We start from the raw sequence: 20,728 nt of genomic DNA, 5'->3' as shown, positions 1-20,728 counted from the left end.
AACAAAACAAACAATGGGTAAACCCAGTAACGTTTAAAACATGCAGAAAACTTGTCACATGTTCGATGATGTCCAGCAGCTTTAAAGTTCAGTAAATAGGTACTTTCATATAGAAAGAGCTGCTTGGAACATCTGAGTACTTTTAAAAGCATTAAAGTAAATACACATTTAATCAAGTACTATTCTCATTTTGTACCTGGCTTCACATCCTATTAGGAAAAAAACACTCATCATCAGCAGAAGTTATAGAAAAGCTAATCAAAATATGATGCAAGTAGCACAACGTTAGTGATTAGCAGAAGCATGAAGAACCTACAATTCATTAAAAGCTCACACACATTCATAAACTGGAGTCAATAGGACAACAAAAACACTGCCAAAACAACACAGGAACAGTCATCTTGGTTTTAAACTAAGGCCACTAAGAAGTGTCTCTGCAAAAGGAAAATGCTTGCTAAATTCATAATTTCTGCTGGGGAACAGGAACTGGGATTTACTAAACCCCATTACTCACAACCAGATGGTTACTAGAAGGTGTACAGCTCTGCTACCATATTTGCGTTTGACTTTTTTTTTTTTTTTAACCTTAAAAGAAACAGAGGTAGAAGACATTTAACACATCTTTAAAACCCAGTTTGTGTTTTGAGCTGTGTTTGATCATCATTTGTAACTGAACTCTGATTATTGATTCACACTCTAACCACCTATCCTTCCACCAAAGTCACTACTACAGCTTCAGTGCAACATCAACAGCTTCTGCAAAAGTGCAAAATAATGGTAAGCCTCCACTATTTAGGCATACGAGTGAGATATGCCATTTTTATTGTGTTACTAGGAGAGAGCAAATGTTGAAGGAACAAAATACTGTACACTTTTTTTTCCTACAAGTTTTTAACAAGTTATCCTTCTTATTTCACCTAGAAGTGTGCTCTGTATATATTCAACACAGGATACCACCTTAGGACACTGTCTTATAGCTGCTCTAGTTGAAGAAACCTGCTAGAAATTTTAAGGCAGCAGGAAAAATTTCCTCATGGAAATTCTCCTAGAGGCCTTTAGGAAGCACCAGGAGGGTGAAAGAACAGGAAAACATTGCTTCTGATTTTGCATCAAACCAAAGTAAGTTTTTAAACATTCAATCCCAACACTGGTAAACAGATAAGCATCCTACATGCTATGTACTTAAACAGCATAAATATTAAGACACACTTTTCAAACTTGAAATCAAATTATTAGGTTCTCATGTAGAACTGGAAACAATGTCTTACCTTGGCCCGAATTATATATTGCTTTCACAGACTTTTTTACTTTCTGTAGTGCAGTTCTGTCTTGATCCAATGCCTGTAAAAACAACAAATACAGGAACTTTATATATTTCCTTAATCAAAAGAATACACTAAAACATTTAAAAACACAGAATGTGTAGTTTCACAGGCTGGAAAAAAATTGCCAATACAACACATGCAGCCTGCAGGAAGGTCTCAGATCATTCTGCCCCTTCAAGCTGAATTAAAGAACTGATGTGAAAATGGTCTGGAGGCAGAGAAGAGCAACAGTGACAGAACTAAAAGAAAAAAAATGTTTTAAACTATTTTAGTTTTGCAATAGGACAAAGCATTTATTCAAAATGTAACATATTTCACACAAGAAACCACCACCAAACAACCAACAGTCAGAAGCTTCTACTGTAACTCTTATTGTTTCTGCTATAACTAAGCTGCTTGTGGACTCCATAGGTTGCCCCTATTAGCCCTGTTCCATCTACAGACACAAAATACATTCTCATATGTAAGTATGTATACCTAACCGGGGAGAATGAGAAGAGGAATGTGAAAGAAATCCATGAAAAATCCTTTTATTCAGTTATAAATAATTTATAGCAATTACTTTGACAAATACCAGAAGTTTGCACAAGCAACCATACTAACCATTTTCCCCAAGCCCCACAACTTCTATAAATATAGAAGATGAAAATACCAAAAAAAGGAGGTACGATCTGATTTTGCACAGCACTGAAAAGGAGTATTTACAAGAGTAATATTCAAATATACACTTTCAGGATCCCCTCATGGATTTGAATAGTTTCAAAATCCAGAAGATAAGGTCATTATTCAATAATGATGAATTTAGATTAGATTTCTAGACACTTTCTTCTTTGTAAATAACTTAGTTTCCTTACCCTCTTGCAATCTGATGTAAGAAATCTAGTTAACATAAGAAAGAACTGTTGTGATATAGCAAAATATAAAGTCAAAATAAACACTACTCTAGACTTGTGGAATGAAGACTTACAGCTTGATACTGGTGCTGTTTGCAGTGATCCAGTTAATTTCGCTTAAGTGTGAGCTTTGGACATCCTGCATGCACAGCACATTTTACACAAGTCCTGCTGTACACGGAGAATATATAGAAAATAATTTCAACGTTTCTATTTTTTCCCATTTAGATCATAGCTAATTTCCCATAAATGATGTCAGACCGATAATCTTATTTTTTAATCAAGCTGGCAGTGTTTGCTATATAATATTCCCATTCAAGTCACTGAAAATTGGATAACGCACTCAGAATTATTGTCAGGATAGCAGCCCAGCTAATCTGTCAGCTGGAGCAGACCACAAATTTCCCATGGCAGGGCTGCGTGGGTAGCTATCATTATCCACTGGAGGAAACTTGGAAGCCTGAAGCTCCTGGGGGTCTGGTATCTGAAGAGTGGTGAACTGATGCTGAACTTGTTCCTCAGCAGGCAGAAAGGCAGCCACGCTCATGGCATGGTGCATCTTCTCAGAGAGGGTCACCACCAGCAATGGTATGGATGAAAACTTCCTAAGTTTTTACTGTCCAAACTGAGATGATTGCAGTGCACAGTGGTAGGCATCAAGAATCTCAAAAACCAAACAAAAAACACTACCACCAAACAAGAACCCCCACAACCACCACCACCACACCACGGCAGCCGCTCCAGGACAACAGGAGCGCAGAGAATTGGAGGTGGTGGTGGTCACATACACCAAGGCTCTGGTTCACAGCAATAAGAATTTCAGTGTACGCAGGAACCAACTGAGAGAGAAACCAGCTGAACTATCTCAGTTCTTTTAGGGTGGCCCAAGTTCAACAAAGTGTATTACAATTGAACAATACATGAAAATCTGGAAGAAAAAGTAGAATTTCTGTTCTTTAACATCCAACTAAAAACCACCAGATTCTTAACCACACAAACATTTCTACAGTTGATATAACTAGAAAATTCGGAACCACAGAGTTTATAAAAATGTTTTCTAATACTGTTTAATCCACTTTCCATTTGCATCAGAACTAACTCAAACAGTCGGAATTAACAAATATTTCTTCTGCTCCACAATGCGATGCTTGCTTTTACTTGACTTCTAGACATCTAGACAGAAAGAGTTAAATTTTTTACATTTAATAAAATATTAAGAACTCTGTGTTCTTTTTCAAGCCAGTGCACAGCAGGCAATTCTTCTTAGATTCCTTTGCAAGAGCTGTCAAAAGCTTTGGCTTCTGTCTGCGTGCTATGCCAGACAGTCACTATCAGACATTTCCACTGAACTTCTCCATCTTCAACTAGCAGAAAAGACAGTATGATTCACTAATTTATTGAGTGTTTGAGTGCAGGGTAGTATAAGAAATCAAAACCAACATTTTGGAAAAGGACAACTGTTAAGGTTGATGAAACTCAGAAATACAACTCAGTGTGATGTTCTAATACTGAAGCAAACCTGACACCCAGAAAACAAAACCAAAGTGGAATCTTTCTTGGAGTTTGCTCCTAAAGATGTCAATCTGGAAAAATTAGAACAGGTAGGCTAGAAAAATCTCGCAAATTGGACTTTGATATTCAATTACATTTAGTCACTAATATGGAGGGAAGAGGAAAGGGAACATTCGTTACTTTGAGAGCAGTCACTGAGCAAAGCCATATACAGAGATGACATCCAGTGCCTGAAGGAGCCAGAGACCTAAAATCGGAATGACACTACAGCTCATTTTTTTTTTTTTTATTTTTATACTTGCAAACACAAGCTTTATATGAACTAATTTGTCACAGTCCAAAATTCTTTAAATAAAATAAATCCACACGCACTTGTAACTATATATCAGGGCAGCGCAGAAAATGCCTACCACAGATGGAACTCAATGCTACATAGGATTCTAGGCGTCCAAACCCTGTTATCTCGTTTTTGATTTAAAATACATATATATATATATATAAATATGCAGGCATTTTGTTTCTAAATAAATTACATTCCTCTTGAAGCCTTTTGCTCATAATTTATAGCTGCATTCTGCTGCCGAGGCAGTATGCTGCACTCAACGCTCGATTCCATTTTTATTCCCGAGTAATATAACCTTTGCAATATGTTAAACAAGGAAGACACAGTCTTGCTCGCCCCAGTTATGTGAAAGCGTGTTTTTGCAATATCTGTTCGTTTTATTTTGCAGTATTTAGAATACTAGGTATTTTTATTCCCCAATGTGGAAAAGACAAACGACAATGTTCCCATAAAAGTGATGTACTTTTTTATTATTGAAATGTATCATGTCTTAGAGAACCAAGGAATTCTCTGACACAAATCTTTAGGTACTCAGACATGCTCCTGGCTACCTTCCTGTATACCTCAACTCTTCCTCATCACCATCCATTCATTCCTGGAAAATACTTCTTTCTTCATTGCTATGATATGATCTCCCAAGACATCTTTTTAACTTCCTTGGGAGAACATTTTCTTACCCTCTGAATACTTTGAAGCATTCTGAAGAGACAGATGATTAAAAGGTACCTGCAAACACAGGTTTGCTACCTCCTTGGTTGAATAATGCTTTATTCTCAAAACCAGGTCATCTTGGAGACAACCTCCATATTTATTCAAAAATAATGCAAATATAGCATTCACATAAAAAGCCTTGAGACACACTTGTGAAAAGAAAAAAACAACACACACACTCCACTTTCAATCTGATTATATAAAACTAAACAAGGAAAGCTCCTTGCTCCTCATAGCAGCAGATTTGCTATGCATGATCCCTGAGATATGGCCTGTTAAGGTTTCATCTTCCTTCACTCCCTTGGGTTGAGGCGTCCACACAGGCGCTGCTTTTGACTCTCTTTAGCACCTCATCTCTTCTGAATGAAGCATAGCTTATTTTTGGACCAAGTTCTATTTTAATAGCTGCTAAATATTAAACCAGAAATTACCCTACTGTGCAGTACGAGAAGTGCTAGATGCTGGATTTCTATCTTTGATGTACAAAACCTGCCCAGGTTGCATTTAGACAAACTACTAATTGTTTCTTTAGAAGCTTGGGCCTTTTTAGCACCCTTGTATACATATACGTACATACACATATTCGTGTGAATGTGTGAAGATACAAATCTTTGTATCTGTATGCACATGTCAGTCTATACACTAGAGACCATAATTACAATCATTTAAAGGTACTTACTCCTAATAAGCATGAAGACATGTTTGACCAACACAGAAATCTTCCTTTCTTGACTGATGTATAAACCACTCTTACAGGTACTGATCACAGAAGCATTTCATATATACACAAAATTTAGCTCTTCTAGACATTGACACTGTGACACATGGACACTGTGCTAGGGGCAGACATCTGCAGAGGATGCTGTGGCCCTTTACTTCCATTAAATCTAATAAAAACTCCAGTCTCTGTTGTTGCCTGTGCTTTGCGCACCTTTACAGATGGAAGACAAGACTGATTTGTTTCAACCTTACAATAATAAAAAGTTGAGTGGCTCAAGATACTGACAATCACATTTATATATCAGCAAATGTTATTATCATCTTCAATTAGATTTAATCCAGACAAAATACATTTTCCAGCTGGAACAAACTTCTCATCTATGTACCAGAGGTTTAGAATTTCACTAAATATTTAGGAGGTTAGCCCTAAAAATTTTCATGCCCAAAGCCCACCCACAAAAATAATACACCAAACCAGAAATGTTTTAAACAATTACAATATTTTGCTCAAGACAAACCCATGGCAGAAGCCTGAAGGCCATCCAAGCATACATGTGTATTTGTGACAAAAAAAAAAAACAAAAAAAAAAAACACAAAATCCAACCCTCCATGTATTTTAAGAAATTAATTTCATATATAAAGTAATCCATGTGAAGCGTAAAATATTTGAGGTCAGACATGCAAATGGGAATAATAAACACTTGGTAGTCACATGCACGTTTCGTCAGATACAAGGCGTTAAGTTATTTCACAGAAATACATGGGGTGATACATTGGCTTTGAGGGACTATGAGACATCAAAGTCTTTCGCTCACCAGCTTAACCCTGGCACAGAAGTGACTTGACATTTACTTGTCTACTACAAATATGTTTCCCATCTGCTCAAGTCCCAGCTGGGATAGCCACATAACCAAGCAGAGCAAAGGCACCTTACTGGTATTGGACAGGCATTTACCTTTTATATATATATATATATATATATATGTATGTATGTATATTTAATTTGTTCTTAACAATAAAGTCCAGCCTTTGTGGGATGGATAATAAATGTATATACATTTATTATATATATATATATATATATATGTAGGTATTATATACCACTGAAACACGGCAACAAAAGAAGCCCTGATGATTTTTCCAGCAAAATATAACGAAAACAGAAGATGAAAGTAAGCCTCTTGTAGCCTTCCCCCTGAGAAACAGGCGGACTACCAAGCTCTCAGCTCTCTATATGGAGATGATTTGGGCCACCCTTCCTTGTCCTTGCCCCTCCACCCTGCTCGTGCTGGCCCTGCCAACCACAAGTTTGCCGTCTGTTTCCCATTGCTGCTCTCAGCACATGTCTAAACGACAAAAATAGGGGAGCAGTTAAGAATTTTCTAGAGACACTTAATCCCTTTGGTAAAAGATGGATACAGAATGCTGTATTTGAACTCATCCTGAATTACTTAAAAACCCAAAGGGTCCAAATGAGAGAAAACCAAACATAAGTGACTGATGATGTGTTTTTTCACTGTAATAACCAACACCATCATCATTTAGTACACCATTATTTACCAGCTACTCCCAAAATAAGACCAAGTTAATCTTCTCAAAAAATAAAAAAAGATAGTAATTTCCTTGAAGTTTTACAATTTCCAGGTTGTGTTTAACCACAAACTAATAAAAAGAGCATTGGTAATCAAATTGAAGAAATATGTATCTGCAGAAAATATTTTCTTGGAGTAATGCAACGCTTTACAGACATCCCACCAACGAACTTCTCTCCTATCACGTGCTGCTCGCGTTGCACTGGGCTGTGTAACAGCAGCCCCTCCCCAGGCTGATGTACATGGGGAATGCCATCGGCCTGATCGTGTTATCAAGGTCACAGCAGAGGAGCAAATCATTCGCACAGCCTCTAAAAAGAGCTGCAAAAATAACTGTCACTAGATTATTCTTCAAGCATTACTCACATGGCAGTATAGTTGAGATTGCTTATAAAATCTCTCTAAAAAGTCAAAAATAGCTAAATTTTAATCTGTTTTGACAACTGCCCTTTGGATCCCCACAGGCAACCACACTCCTACCCAGATGCCTTTACTGCAAGGGCACAACAGCAGCTGCTAATTGCTATCCAGGTATGATTACTTGTAGACAACATGAAATTAGCAGCACGCTTTTCCTAACGAGCACGGAGGTGATCTTTAATCTCGTACATGCTAAGACACATTTGGGAATATGTAACAGTATTTTGGGAACCTCCGTCCTTTACGTTGAGTTATATTAAAACTTGAGTTCAGCTAATTGTGTGCATAAAGCATCTTTAGAGCTAACTGAAAAACAGAACTATGACATTTGTTTCCAGATCCAGTGATGAGACAGGTAAGATTCCCTTTCTAACTGATGTGTAGGAGATGCTAAAAGCCCTCTCCTAGTGACAACACCTGAGGGGAGCCAGTGACAGATGCAAAATATTCCCCCAGGCACAAGCTCTAAAACAGCTCATGCTGGGGATAAACTCATCCGGATGATAAACATCCTTACCTTTACACAGGCATCCACGTGCCTCTGAATGTGCACTAATGATAGCACCTCTACTATCACTCATATCCAGATTCTCTTCATTATACCAGTCAGCTTAATCACTAATTATTACAAACCTAAGCAAGAACACTGAATGGGTTGGCTTGGAAGGGACCTCAAAGCCCGTCCATTTCCAACTCCCCTGCTATGGGGAACTTTAAAGGCCCAAAGGGAATGATGATCTTAATCTAAGAAAGAAAAGCCCATTCTCTGCTCTTACACACCCCTCGTTACACTTTTTTTTTTGTCCAAAGTCAGGTAGAAATGCCTGCGTGCAAATATTTTGAGTATTTTGAGCATCAGTATTGGCTACCAAATAATACTCAACAAAATGTTTTTTTTTCAGTATACAAATATGTAGTTCCGTAGAAGTAGTATATAAGTGAAGTCCTTAATTTATCAAAGATGCTTGTCATTTGCAAAAAAAACAATACCGTATAAAGCATAATTCTCTTTCAAAAAATCTAACCCCAAAAGCATATTTTTGAAAGGCGTAACTAAATACAATTCACAAGAGCCCAGAACGGAACAAGGTTATTTTCTAAAACAATCAAAAAATAAATATGTGAGATAACATCCAACAGTTGAGGCAAGGTCTTTTAAAAGTCAGCTAGCCAAATAGGAGATAGCACGCAAACAGCACAAACCCAAAACCACTTTCAAAGAACAGACATGCTAGCTGACATGAATTTGTAAGGAAGTAATCCGATTCTTAGTAACTTGACTTGGAAAAAGAAAAAAAAAAAAGCACAAATGAAAGTCCCCAGTTGCTCCCCTCCCACCACACTTGACTGTAAATTTCACTAACAGGAGAGTTCTTCAGCTGCCCCATCACACTTAAATACCACAAAATATTTTCCTTCTTTGTTAGCTCTTTTCTCTTTTCAAACCACAAAATATTTTGCAGCATGCGTTGTATTTAAACTGTTATCCCAGTAACTCACAGACATTATCTAGCCAGGGAAGCAAGAGAAACTGGATGTGGACGCGTGAGTTACGGTTATTACCACCTTCTCAGGCAGAAAAATTCTTTAAAGTGTTCTACAGAGATCCGATGAATTTTACAGGAGCTCAGAAATGACATTCAGGGATGAATAAAGTACTCACTCATTCAGCCATCGCCAGCATGACAGTGGTGTTGAAATTGCACAGTACGCTTACCCCTGCCAGCTCTAAATTTGAATCAGTATTATTATTTGTTGATATTTGGTATCAGCTAGCAGCAGAGATAGGAAGGACACGAGATACACAGTCGTGGTAGACCAAGCTGTTCCAAAGGGTTACTACTCCTACTGCGGCCACTTTTTTTCCTGCAAATAAAATTGCATCAGCCAGTATTTCTTCTTCTTTACTTCAGAGCAGAAACAACCCATGTTCCTTTGCCTCCCACCTCTGAAGAAATACATAAATGCACACACTGATGCGTGATTGCAATGTTACATTTCAGCATTCAGAGAGAGTGGAAAAATATTAATGCATTACAACAATTGTATATAATATTTAGACTTCTGTCTACTGATTCCTAACTACAGATTTCAAAAGTCACATTAGGTTAAAAAAAAAAAAAAGGGAAGGGGAAGTAGTATTTCCATTACAGCATATTGTTGAAAACTACTGCAGCATTCTGGGACTCAGATGTTTGATTTTTGCTATTGGAGAGGACTATGAGGACAGATTCAATAAGACTTCATCTCAAGCCATGTTAAATTTATGATCACCAGCACTTACTACGAAATTCAGAGCTACGCCCAAATAACCAGCTAGAAGATTCCAGCATTTAATGTTTATCACACCCCATACAATGCAGGGTTACATTGTAGGAGAGTAACCGGAGTGAGGGAAAATATCAAGTCCAGAAACAGTACAGAAAATAAGGACACATTCCAACACACATTTAAAAAAAAAAAAAGAAAAAAAGAGGTGGATTACAAAAGCAGAAGTAAGTCTTGCAACGTATAATGTTGTACTTCTAATTGCTATGTTTGGTCTTGGGCTAGAGATGACTTACAAAACACCCAAGAGGGTAGGGGGCTCAAAAAGGGGAGATTTTTATTTTTTTTAAATCTCAAGTATAATTCAGGTATTAAGTACTAGAGTTAATTCTGAATTTCAACATCATGTTCATCGATACAAACGTTCTCTGAACATACTTAACTTAATAAGGGAAGTTACACGACAGGAGACATGGCAATTTGAATAGCCATCACTGTGGTACACAGAGAACAGAGAAACATAAGGCAGAAAAAATACAAAAACGTGTTACGTATGTAACAATATATATACTTTAATTGCAAGAATATTTCTATATACAATGTAAGATACTATTGAGAAAGCAGATCTCATTCCAAGGCAAGATACAGTGAAACAAGAAGCAATCTCCAACCTAAAATGAAGACCTCTCATCCAATTAGGCTCTCTAGAGCTTACTTTGGAGACACAGGCACACATCATGATCTGGCATTAAGCTTAGAAAGGAATCACCGACTTATGTACAGAGGCATTCAGTTGTAGGGTGAAATGAAGGGTGAAAGAAAAGGGTGCACTAACAAGACAGAAATCCTATACTGCAAAGTAGCGTAACCTCCTTACAGTATGAGTTGCCCCAACAATGTATATGGCCTGACAAAGTCACTGGGACCACACAGAAAACACCGCTTTCCCTTCCATAGGAAGGGCACTTTAAATGTAGTGTTGATTTTAAAGGAATTGTTTGAAATTTACAATGAAACGTAACAGAACTTAATAGTAACATTTCCAGTATGTTAGGAAACAGTATGAGCTCTTTGTAATCTACCCATTACTTATTTCAAAGCAATTTTTAACATAGCACTGTGTTTCGGTAAAAATAGCACTACCCCATTTCTCTTTTAAGAACATATTAGAGAACAGATGCTCTCACCAAATATTCTATACATTTTCTCAAGAATATCAGACAAGTTAGAGCCAAGATCCTAAACACGACTAAATTGTACTAGCGTATATTTAGAAGAAAATTTCTGCTGTCATATAGAATAATAGCTGCATTGTATCCCATTTAGAAAATGCAACCATTATTTGTCTGATCACAAATTTAACTGAATATTGCTAACAGAAGTGACGTCCTATTTATAACATGAGTATACAGTTGTGACACTAACTGAATAAATAACTATTTTGTCAGGCACCACTTAACTTCCCCCAAAATATCCCAGTTTTATGATGCTTTTCAATTACAGATTAATCATTTTAGGAGGTATTATGAAGCAGCTTGTACAAATTAGAAACAAATAAACAGAAGAGTCTATAGGATGAAGAAAGTCTTTGGAATAAGCTGGGAGATATGAGACTGTTTGAGAACCTGGAGCTTTTAAGGCATTCAAATTCTGCAGACTAACCAGCAAAAGTTTTTCCAAGGTAACAACTTCCTCATACACACAGCACCCAAATACCACATTCAAGTTCCGTGGAGGTAAAGAAGATCGTATCTTGCACAGCCATCCCCATCTTCCTCAAAATAACGTGAAAAGATTTTTGCCCATACTTGTACAAGACTCTCGGGCAACACATCCATGCTGCATGTCAAATAATTATCCAACAAACTTTGCCCTATCAAGTACTATTTGAATTAATTTTCATTAGATAAAACATAAGCTTTCCAGATAACTCTCAGATAGTAAATCATGGGCATAAGAAGCCTAAATACAGCAGTAAGTATTAACACCTCAGAAATCAATAATCTTGCTCTACTAATGGCAAGAACAGTTTTTTCCTTAACAGCCAGATTCTAGCAGCTGCTATTGATTTTTGATTTATTTCACTTGGAGTCAAAAACAAAAAGGGAAGTCTTTCAAAATCTCATATTTTAATCACTTCCTTTTCATGCTAGATATTATATGGGAAGTAGGTTTTCTGCCTGTTTACTCTCCTCACCCTTTTTGGAAGGGGCGTTCCTATATCAGAAAACTGCTTCTTATTTAAGGGATTTAGAACACATAGGGACCTGGAGTGCCTCTCCTGCAACAAGAAGTAGGCAAGGGGAAAGTAAAATTGGCTTTGGTAGATCATGAAACACCATTTCCAGCAGGACTGGCTAGAATATAAATGCAAGCACTCAGGAGAAATCTGCCTGTAAATAATGCTTTTGGATACAGGAAGAATCAGAAAACAGTAGTGACAATGAAAATACTGTAGGCTGCTTGTTTTTTTAATACTAATATTTTTCAAACGCATTCTTACAGCTGAAGAGGATGTACAGTACTTCAAAAGAGAACAGCTTGGCAATACTCTTTTCTCTAAAGCACAGAGTATAATTTACGATTCAAGACTGAAAAAGAACTCTGGGCAAGGTAATGAAAACCAAAACTGCTAACATGGGGAAACAACAGCGAATGGACAAAGCTGATCATTGCCATACAGCTGTTCATTGTTGCCCACTATATAACTAGAAGATACACATTACACCTGAGCATAGGATGAAGCAATGGCAGAGTTTAAAACCCACCCAAAATAGTAATTACATAATGAAATATGTAATATATGTAATATTTAACTTGAGACCACATCACTCATATTTTGGTCATTTTTTATTTATTTATTGTTATGTACACAATTCCCTCCTTCCCCTTTTTGAAGCACAAAACTAAGACTAATACTAAAATCATTAATTGATGGTATTTATCTGAAAGTTACCCTGGTTCTCAAAAATGATTTATTCATCCCAGCTCACACTAAAAATTATAAACAGCTAATCCCACTGGAAGTAGTTAGTGCTTAAATAGAGCTAACGCATCAGTCAAAGATGCTCAGGAAGCTCACTTTGTTGATGATTTGAAAGAAAAACAAGGCAGACTGAAGTACTGAACAACAGTAGATGAATAGGCCGCAGCATTTTAATTTTAAATAATGTCACAGTAGATCTCACAAAGTTTCAAAGCAGCAGCTATGAACAGAAGATTAAATCCTAAACTTATGCAACAGCGTACTCTTGACAAACATCCTTAGACTCAGGTGGTATGGGACATAATACAAGACCATCACCAATAAATGCAGAGCCTTGTTATAACCACTTTTACTGGGCCAGAAAAATACTTCCTTCTGCACTCCCCTCCACACCCATCTTCAAGGTTTAAAGATTTTCTCTGGAATGCAGAATGGATGTATAATAGAAACGATGAGTAATATGAAAATTCAGACAGGAAAAGCTAAATGGTTAAGCAAATTAAGATCAAAATCAACAGCACTACATCACTTATCCTTCATGTTCTGGCTGGTGTATTAGGACAGAAGCACCAGGCCAACAGACAGCCCTGGAGATTTTTGTGAAAAGCTGGACTGCTTGTTTGCTCTGTAGGATCTGAAAGAAATGGTTTGCCTGTTTCCCTCTGCCAACCACTCGCTACCACTACCTCATTTGTACCTGCACGCTATAGTCTGAACAGCCACAAAGTCAAGAATAGAGAGCAGATGAAAATTGCCCTTCTGCTGCATTACTGCCAGCACAAAGGAGGCCAGCTACACACACAGTGGCTCTACCCCTTTCAGAGGATGCACAAACTTATGCCAGATCACAATCACTGTATGACTGTGACCTGAGAAGACTCGTAGCATTAAATAATTTTCTCTGCACTGAGATCTGTTCCAGTGCAGCTGCATCCCTCGTAATCCACCTACATTTGAAGATACACTTTGGAGTTGTAAAGCTTGGATCCTTAGAAACCAACTCTGAAAAAGCATCAGTCCACATGCATACAGAAATGGCATTTGCTCCTTTGCCAGCAGGGGTGACTCAGGCTACAGTTTTACTTCTCTAATCTCACATTCCTTCACTTGCTTTTAAAACAGTTACATCCTTCAGAAACTCAGCCGCTATTTAAAGTAGAGTAACTCACTGGAGTTCCTCATGCCTTTGCTTATGATCTTCGTAAGTGCAGAAACTATTGCCAAAGTAGGAACTGAAGTTTTATGTTTGCAGTGAGATATGGAGCCGTAGAGAATTACTGCACGTGACAATACCAATCTAGCAAAACATGAACAGCACAATGCACAACTTTCAGTGTGCTCTGTCATTCACTCACTCGTAACCCAGTTTAAACACATCCTGCTACTTTGGTAAGAGCATTTATCCCCTGCACCACAGCATCACTACAGCAAGCAGCATCCCCTCTCAGCATGCTCCTCACAGAGAGGGAAGGCATTATTTAGTAAAAAAGGCCAGAAACTGACCTTGGTAAGGTTTTCTTTCTGTTTAGGCCTTGAAGTGGTGCAACACAAATCACTGGAAATAGACAGCAGCTTTTCCAGAATTTGCCTTGAATTTCCTTTCACGGGGCAGCCCCCCTGAAGTCCTGCCCACTCCTTACTTACCTGAGCCTGCCAATATAACCCCTGAGACCTCCAAAGCTGTGTGCTCCCAACCATTAAATGCAAGTGTGATCCCTTTGGCCTGCCTTGTCCTGAGCCACAAGTCCCTGGAGCTGGGAGATCGTATTGGTGAAGGTCTCCCTACATTTCTGCCCTTGCCATCTGCCCTTGGCTAAGTCAGATGAGATCCTAGGCTTTTATCAGCTTCTGTCTATCCCAGAACAGCTGTTCTTCTCTCACTAATGGTATTTCTGCTGTATAAGCTGCAATGAGAATGAATTCACCAGAAGATAACTACATAAGCATAATACCAAGCAACAGACAAACATCCATAAAAAATAAATAAATCAAGCAAAACAAACTGAAAATAAAAAACACAACAAAAAGCCCCATAGCAGCCTATGACAATTTTTCTCTTCTTTGTGATCTAGGCTGTCACTGCAAAATCCTATTTAAATAGAAACTTTTCCGAAAATCTTCCCCTTTCTAGCAATAGTTAGGTAGCAAGGTATTAACCGAACAATTCTGTTCACTGGTCCAGTGAAATATTTCATAAGCTTTGGTTTTCAAACAGACATAGCCCTTATACACCAAACCACACTCCACGAATTACACCGATGTGCTTTAGCAAAATCAAATGATTAAACTCACAACAGAAGAAACAATTTTTCAAACTTCAGTTTTATATTTTATGGTAGGTCTTAAAACTCAAAAGAGAACAAAAGCCTATTTTGTTTCATGTATAGAACGGGGAATGTTTGCTTTTACAGTCACACAAAAACCATAGCTCTGATTTATTGCCAGTGTTAACAAGGACAGCTGTCTAATATAGCATTTTTGCACTAAACCCACCAAGAGTTGATGTCAGTTAACTTCTTTTTTTTAAAAAATATTATTCCAGACCATCCAGTCTTCATACAATCATGGGAAATTTACTGAACTAATGCATTTAATTGAAGTTCTGAGAGGACAGAGGCAAACCTTCAGCAAACCTTTTTGTTTGATAAAATCCATAATCCTTTACAGAAAAGATGAATTAATTGTTATCAAGCTGGTTGCTGGCTCCTAGACTTTTTAAAATACCGTTTTTGTAATATAGATTTTCTTTATACATATACTGTCTTGGAAAGAACCTTGGAGTATCGAACACTGAAAAAAACACCAGGCTGATTCAGCCTTCATCAATCGCCTTACCAATGAGGACACTGGGGGGCTGGACCCAATAATCCCTTCAGGTCCCTTCCAACCCCTACAATTCTGAGATTCTGTGACAACAAGGCATGGCGATTGAGAAGCATTTATCTTGACCCAGAATATTTTGACAAAAAAAGAATATTGGTGATTAATAATCCAATGTCTACCAGGCAAACCACAACCATATTCCAATTTACACCATAGATGGAGGGTACTGAAAACAGAAATATTAACACAAGACAGTACGTGGTAACAAGTCGCTGCCTTTAAGTCCTGGTTCGATACACAACAGTGCCTATGGAATTCCAGCTCAAAACATCCCTGTTAATAAACCGGTGGAATGGTATAGCAAGGCAGATATCAACACATACCATTTTTGCACTCTCTCCATACGCATCCATCTCTCCCTTTGGTTAGAGACAGCCAGGAGCCTACCAAGCAACAGTATTTATGGTCACATGAATTTAAGTCTTTCCATGTGAACTCACACAAGAATATCGTAGGATTCCATTTTTGCCTTGCCTCATTACAAGCTTCCAGTAGTTAGCAAGAACAGAGTAAATCCTATACCTGGCAACTACAGGCTCTGAAGCTTTTCATGAATGTTGCATTGGCTGGCTCCCAGCTAGCAGTGCGCAGAATGCTAAGGGCTCCACTTGAGCAGGGCTGCAGGCAGGACACAAATAGGGCAGTAGAAAAGGAAGCTGTGTGCAATGATGCAAAAAAATCCTATTGCTGATTTGTATTCTGCCTGAATAAGAGGAAGAAAGTAAGTAAACCTCCAGCTCATTCAAATGAGGAATATAAATAGAAGATTCAGTAAAGAACTATTTTTCTAAGCACTGGCATTTGGAACACATTCAAACTCCAGCTATGTACTGGATTATCATAAAAGGCAACACTTGTTAATCACAAAATTGGAGAGTCCCAAAATTTGGATATAGACTGATTTAATGCCAATGTTGCACAGTTTGTGTAACGTACACAAATAGGAATTAAAGACACGCAGTACAGTAGGCGATGGCAACCGTAGATAACTATCTCCCACGGTGGACGTGATTGTATGGTACGTTTCACAATAGTTATCAAAAGATGAAAGACAGAGCTTGAGGACCATAAACAGGGGATTATTTTGCAGACATTCAACTGAAAAAATCACAGGCACTGAGGAAAAAATTGTTGTTAGGGAAATTATACAAACAGTGAAGCAAAATAAGCTTCACAGTGGAAAAGCATTTAAATTACACCATAACAAGGAAATGACGAAGCAGAAGATTTGCAATCCAGAGAATTTTCAAGGGGTATTTATTACTTGCAGCTCACTTTCCAGGAGAGTGCACAAATACAAAGCTACCTCAGAGAGGGAGGGAACTCCTAGGTTTGCTGCTGTTTAAAGGAGGGGAAGAAAAAAAAATCAATAACAAAACCACACCACGCATATTTGAGCCGCTCCATAAAATAGAACCCATATCTATAGCGACCAGCAGAGCACAGTATTAGGATAGGATCCTCTAAGCCAAACACACTTTATCCACATTAGATGCATCTCAGACAGGTTTACTCCCGCTCAGACCTAATCTGCTCTGTGGACTGAATGCTCTCTAGCAGTTGGAAGGCATCTTCCAGTTTATTTTTGTCCAAGAGCAACTCAGTTTTGTCTACTATAATACTCTGTGACATGAAACACGTCGTAGCAAGGAGGATAACTAGGAAATTTACTTCAAAATAACACTCATGCTCCCAACATCAACCCAGCACAGAGTGCTGAAATTTGAGATTGCTACCAAAGGTTTCTTGTCAGATGAGGGAGACTTTCAGAAGATGATGGTTAGGTTGCCATACACTTACTCATTCTCCAGTTCTTTAAATGTTGTGCTCATACCATACAAAGATATATCCATTCATTGCTTCTTGAAAGTGGGAAACAGGGGTTATAGACTGCACAGAACAGGTCTGCCATCACCAGGTTTATACGAAGAGTCCCTTTTGGTGTTAGATATGACCCTTAGTACTCAAAAAAAAAAATAATCTGAAGTTAAAAGTGATATTTGTTGCATCTCAATAATGGCTTGCTATCCTTAAGCATACATGTGTAATTTGGTAAATAAATCTCTTTGGAATCAAATCTATAAAAAGCTTCATTGACATGTTGGCAACATCCCAAGAGCCACCCCAAAGAAAGCAGAGGAAAATGACAACCATACCCACAATCTCCATCCAAATGGCTTATGGGTGGCTGATTCCAGCAGCTTTGCAGAAATGAGGCTGCTGCAGCTCCGTGTCCCTAGGTCCAGCCAGTGCTGAGGCCGAAAATGCATTCCCGGGATGCGCACACAGCACCAATGGCTTCATCCTGCCCTCTCTATGGCTGACCAGGACAAAAGTGCATTTCTGCAGTGCAATGTGCCTCATGCAGAGGCACACACGTGCAAACAGTGTCCCAGGACACAGTGTCTCCAGTGGCCAGCTTGGACCCACTGGTCCCTCCAGGAGCCAGCTGGCAGACCTTCCAGTCCCCAGCTCTCTTACGGTTGCTTCAAAACCTGCTTCCCAGGTGACTTACTCAACAGTTTAATACTAGTCCTGCTTAAGATTTGTTAGCTTAATACTGCTCTCTGCCATACATACCCACACAGCACGCATGCACTCCAGTCACTGGCACACACAACACAAAGACCCCTATAATCCATGGTGTAAGTCCAGTTTGGCCACCAACTAGTGTGGTCTGACACCAGCACTTAGAGCTCCATATACACACACACGCACATAGAAGAGCCCCCTCACCTAGGGAAATAGTTAAAAATTAAGTTTAAGGAAGTGATAGATGGACTTCACTGGTGAGACATAGGGCATGGCCAGAAAAACACGCTAACTAGCAATTTTTTGACATGCAACCAGCTCCTTTATCCCCTTATCCTTCCACTTTCCTATGCTCCCCAAACCACCTCAAACCCTTTCCCCACCTTTGGTCCTCAGCACTTTGTAACAAGCCCTGTACAATCCCCTCCATCCCACGAGCCTCGTGGTCCTGTAGGTACAACCCTTCCTCAGTCTGTAAGACGATCTTAAGAGCCCTCCCCTTTAAGCATCCTGATGGGTTTCATACCTGGACAATGGAGCTGTCAGTCCTCCTGTGATGGGCTCGGGAAGAGCCAGGTCAGGAAGCTCCATCCCTGCAATTAAGATTTCCCCTGGCTCCCTTTGTGTTTGTGGAGAGGAGCATTTTATAACACAACCTAACGTCCCCCTCACTCAGGGGAAAAGCCAGACAGGCCTGCACTGTCATACACCTTGTACCTCAAATATTCAGCAGTTACACTGCTGTAATATGACAAAATACTTAAAGCCTGCAAATCGAATCAGAAACCTATTAGTACGCATATGCCAGATATCCTTAAAAAAATTGAAGAGAAATTAATTTGTAATGGGATTAGGACTTGCCCTATCCCATTAACCATTAATGACAGCTATCCCACAGATAGCATATTGTAATAATTCCAAAAATAAAACTTAATTCAAATCATCAGCTTCAGTAAAAGCTGAAATATTCTCTTACGCAACCAAAGTGCCCGACCACAAACCGAGCTTCTTTGGGGTGAGAGCTCTGCACGTGCGAAGTGCAGCCTCGCATCAGACAGAGGCAGCACATGAAAGGAAGCGAATAGGCTTTCTTAGAAAAAGAGGAGCACAACAGGACAGCACTTGATGGCATGACAGACAGCACTCTTTTCAAGTTTCTTCTGACATCATGAAAGAGAAGCACGTAACATCTGAGCATGCTTAGGGGAGTTCCTAGCAGGCATAACAGGTATCACACAAGTCAAGGAAGCTCCTTTCAAGTTTACAAGCCAGCTTCTTAGGCAAACAAGCAAAGGCAGCCAGAATCAAGGATGGATGAGAGTAGGAGACAGCACGTAAGAGACAACAGGTTAAGTGGAAAGCTCTAAGATTACTCCTCCCCCAAAACCAAACAGCTGACAATTTACATACAAGCCACCACAGCTATTTTCAAAGAATCACAAGACACTTGTTCTCCACGAGAACAGTCTTTAAGATAAAGCATGTTCTTCATCTGTATCCCACAGACCAATAAATTTGTCAAGGACCAGATTTAAAAAAAAAAAAAAAAAAAAAAAAAAAGCAACAAAATCCCTGCGAAAGCAGAGATTCTCACCCTTGGTAAGGTCAGACCTCAGCAAGACCCACAAACTCCAAGATATTGCATTTTACGCTGTTCTTGAAGTGTTACAGTTCCTGATGGCTGCCTCCTTGCATGCCATTCAAAATACACCACCTTGGGAAAAAATTGTCTTAACCTACTGACCTGAAGATCTGCAGTTTGCTCACGTAACACTGTCTTTCTCTGCCTGTCATTGAGGTTTACTAGGCTCTTCTCTTTTCCAAATCCTTGATCAACTTAACCCAGCATGCCTAGTCTTTCTTCCGTCTAGTCTACCTAGTCTCTTCCTTCTCTCATGTTCAGTATTTCAGTTCTCCCCCAAGTCTCCATCACTCCCATCCTTTCATTGTCACTTGATCAGTGTTTCAGAGAGGGAGACCATTGTAACTAAGCATGTTTTGTAAACTCAGAACAGGGAGAACAGGGTGAAAGCTCACATCCTTTCAAAATTGTATTAATTCCACTGCCTACCCAAACAGCTGATAGTCTAACCAACACACTTCAACACGCTTCCGATAGAACTGCAAAAGAGCCCGAGTCGCTTACTCGAAGGCTAACCAGTTAAGGGAATTCATAGATTAACTCAGACCACAAATTCAGAACAAGCAAATGTGATATGATATAAACTTTTGCCTAAAATTGAAGTTAAAAAAAAAAAAAAGTCAGCTTTCCCAAGGTACCACATACTAGCTAAATTAAAGGAAAAATGCAGGACTTTTTCAGAATTTCACATTTTTTTTTAGCAGAAAGGTTTCCCAATTAGACAATTTGCAATCAGGAACATGCAGCAATACACATCAGCTCCAGCTGGTCCAGTGCCTCACCAGCAAGGGCAGCTACTGCAGAAATGTTCCCTGGGAACCTCTGAAAAGCCAAGATTTTGGTTGTGTCCTGACAGCATGATTACAAATTCAAAAAATAATTAGTTAAAACTTGCACATT

General features: G+C 38.7%; 1 protein-coding gene across 6 annotated transcripts in view; it reads right to left on the bottom strand.

The window, feature by feature from the left end:
• ASAP1 (ArfGAP with SH3 domain, ankyrin repeat and PH domain 1) overlaps positions 1-20,728 on the bottom strand; it is a 148,534-nt gene that overhangs the window by 74,147 nt on the left and 53,659 nt on the right. For all 6 annotated transcript variants that reach the window (XM_072034307.1, XM_038174126.2, XM_027452716.3 and 3 more), the window contains one exon: positions 1,269-1,341. In XM_072034307.1, the coding sequence (XP_071890408.1) occupies positions 1,269-1,341 (73 nt within the window). The remainder of the gene's footprint in view (positions 1-1,268; positions 1,342-20,728) is intronic.

The sequence above is a fragment of the Anas platyrhynchos genome, chromosome 2, assembly GCF_047663525.1.
Source record: "Anas platyrhynchos isolate ZD024472 breed Pekin duck chromosome 2, IASCAAS_PekinDuck_T2T, whole genome shotgun sequence".
In the NCBI taxonomy this organism is placed as follows: domain Eukaryota; kingdom Metazoa; phylum Chordata; class Aves; order Anseriformes; family Anatidae; genus Anas; species Anas platyrhynchos.
The sequence above is the reverse complement of the archived record's forward strand: the minus strand, read 5'-3'. Positions and strand labels throughout refer to the sequence as shown.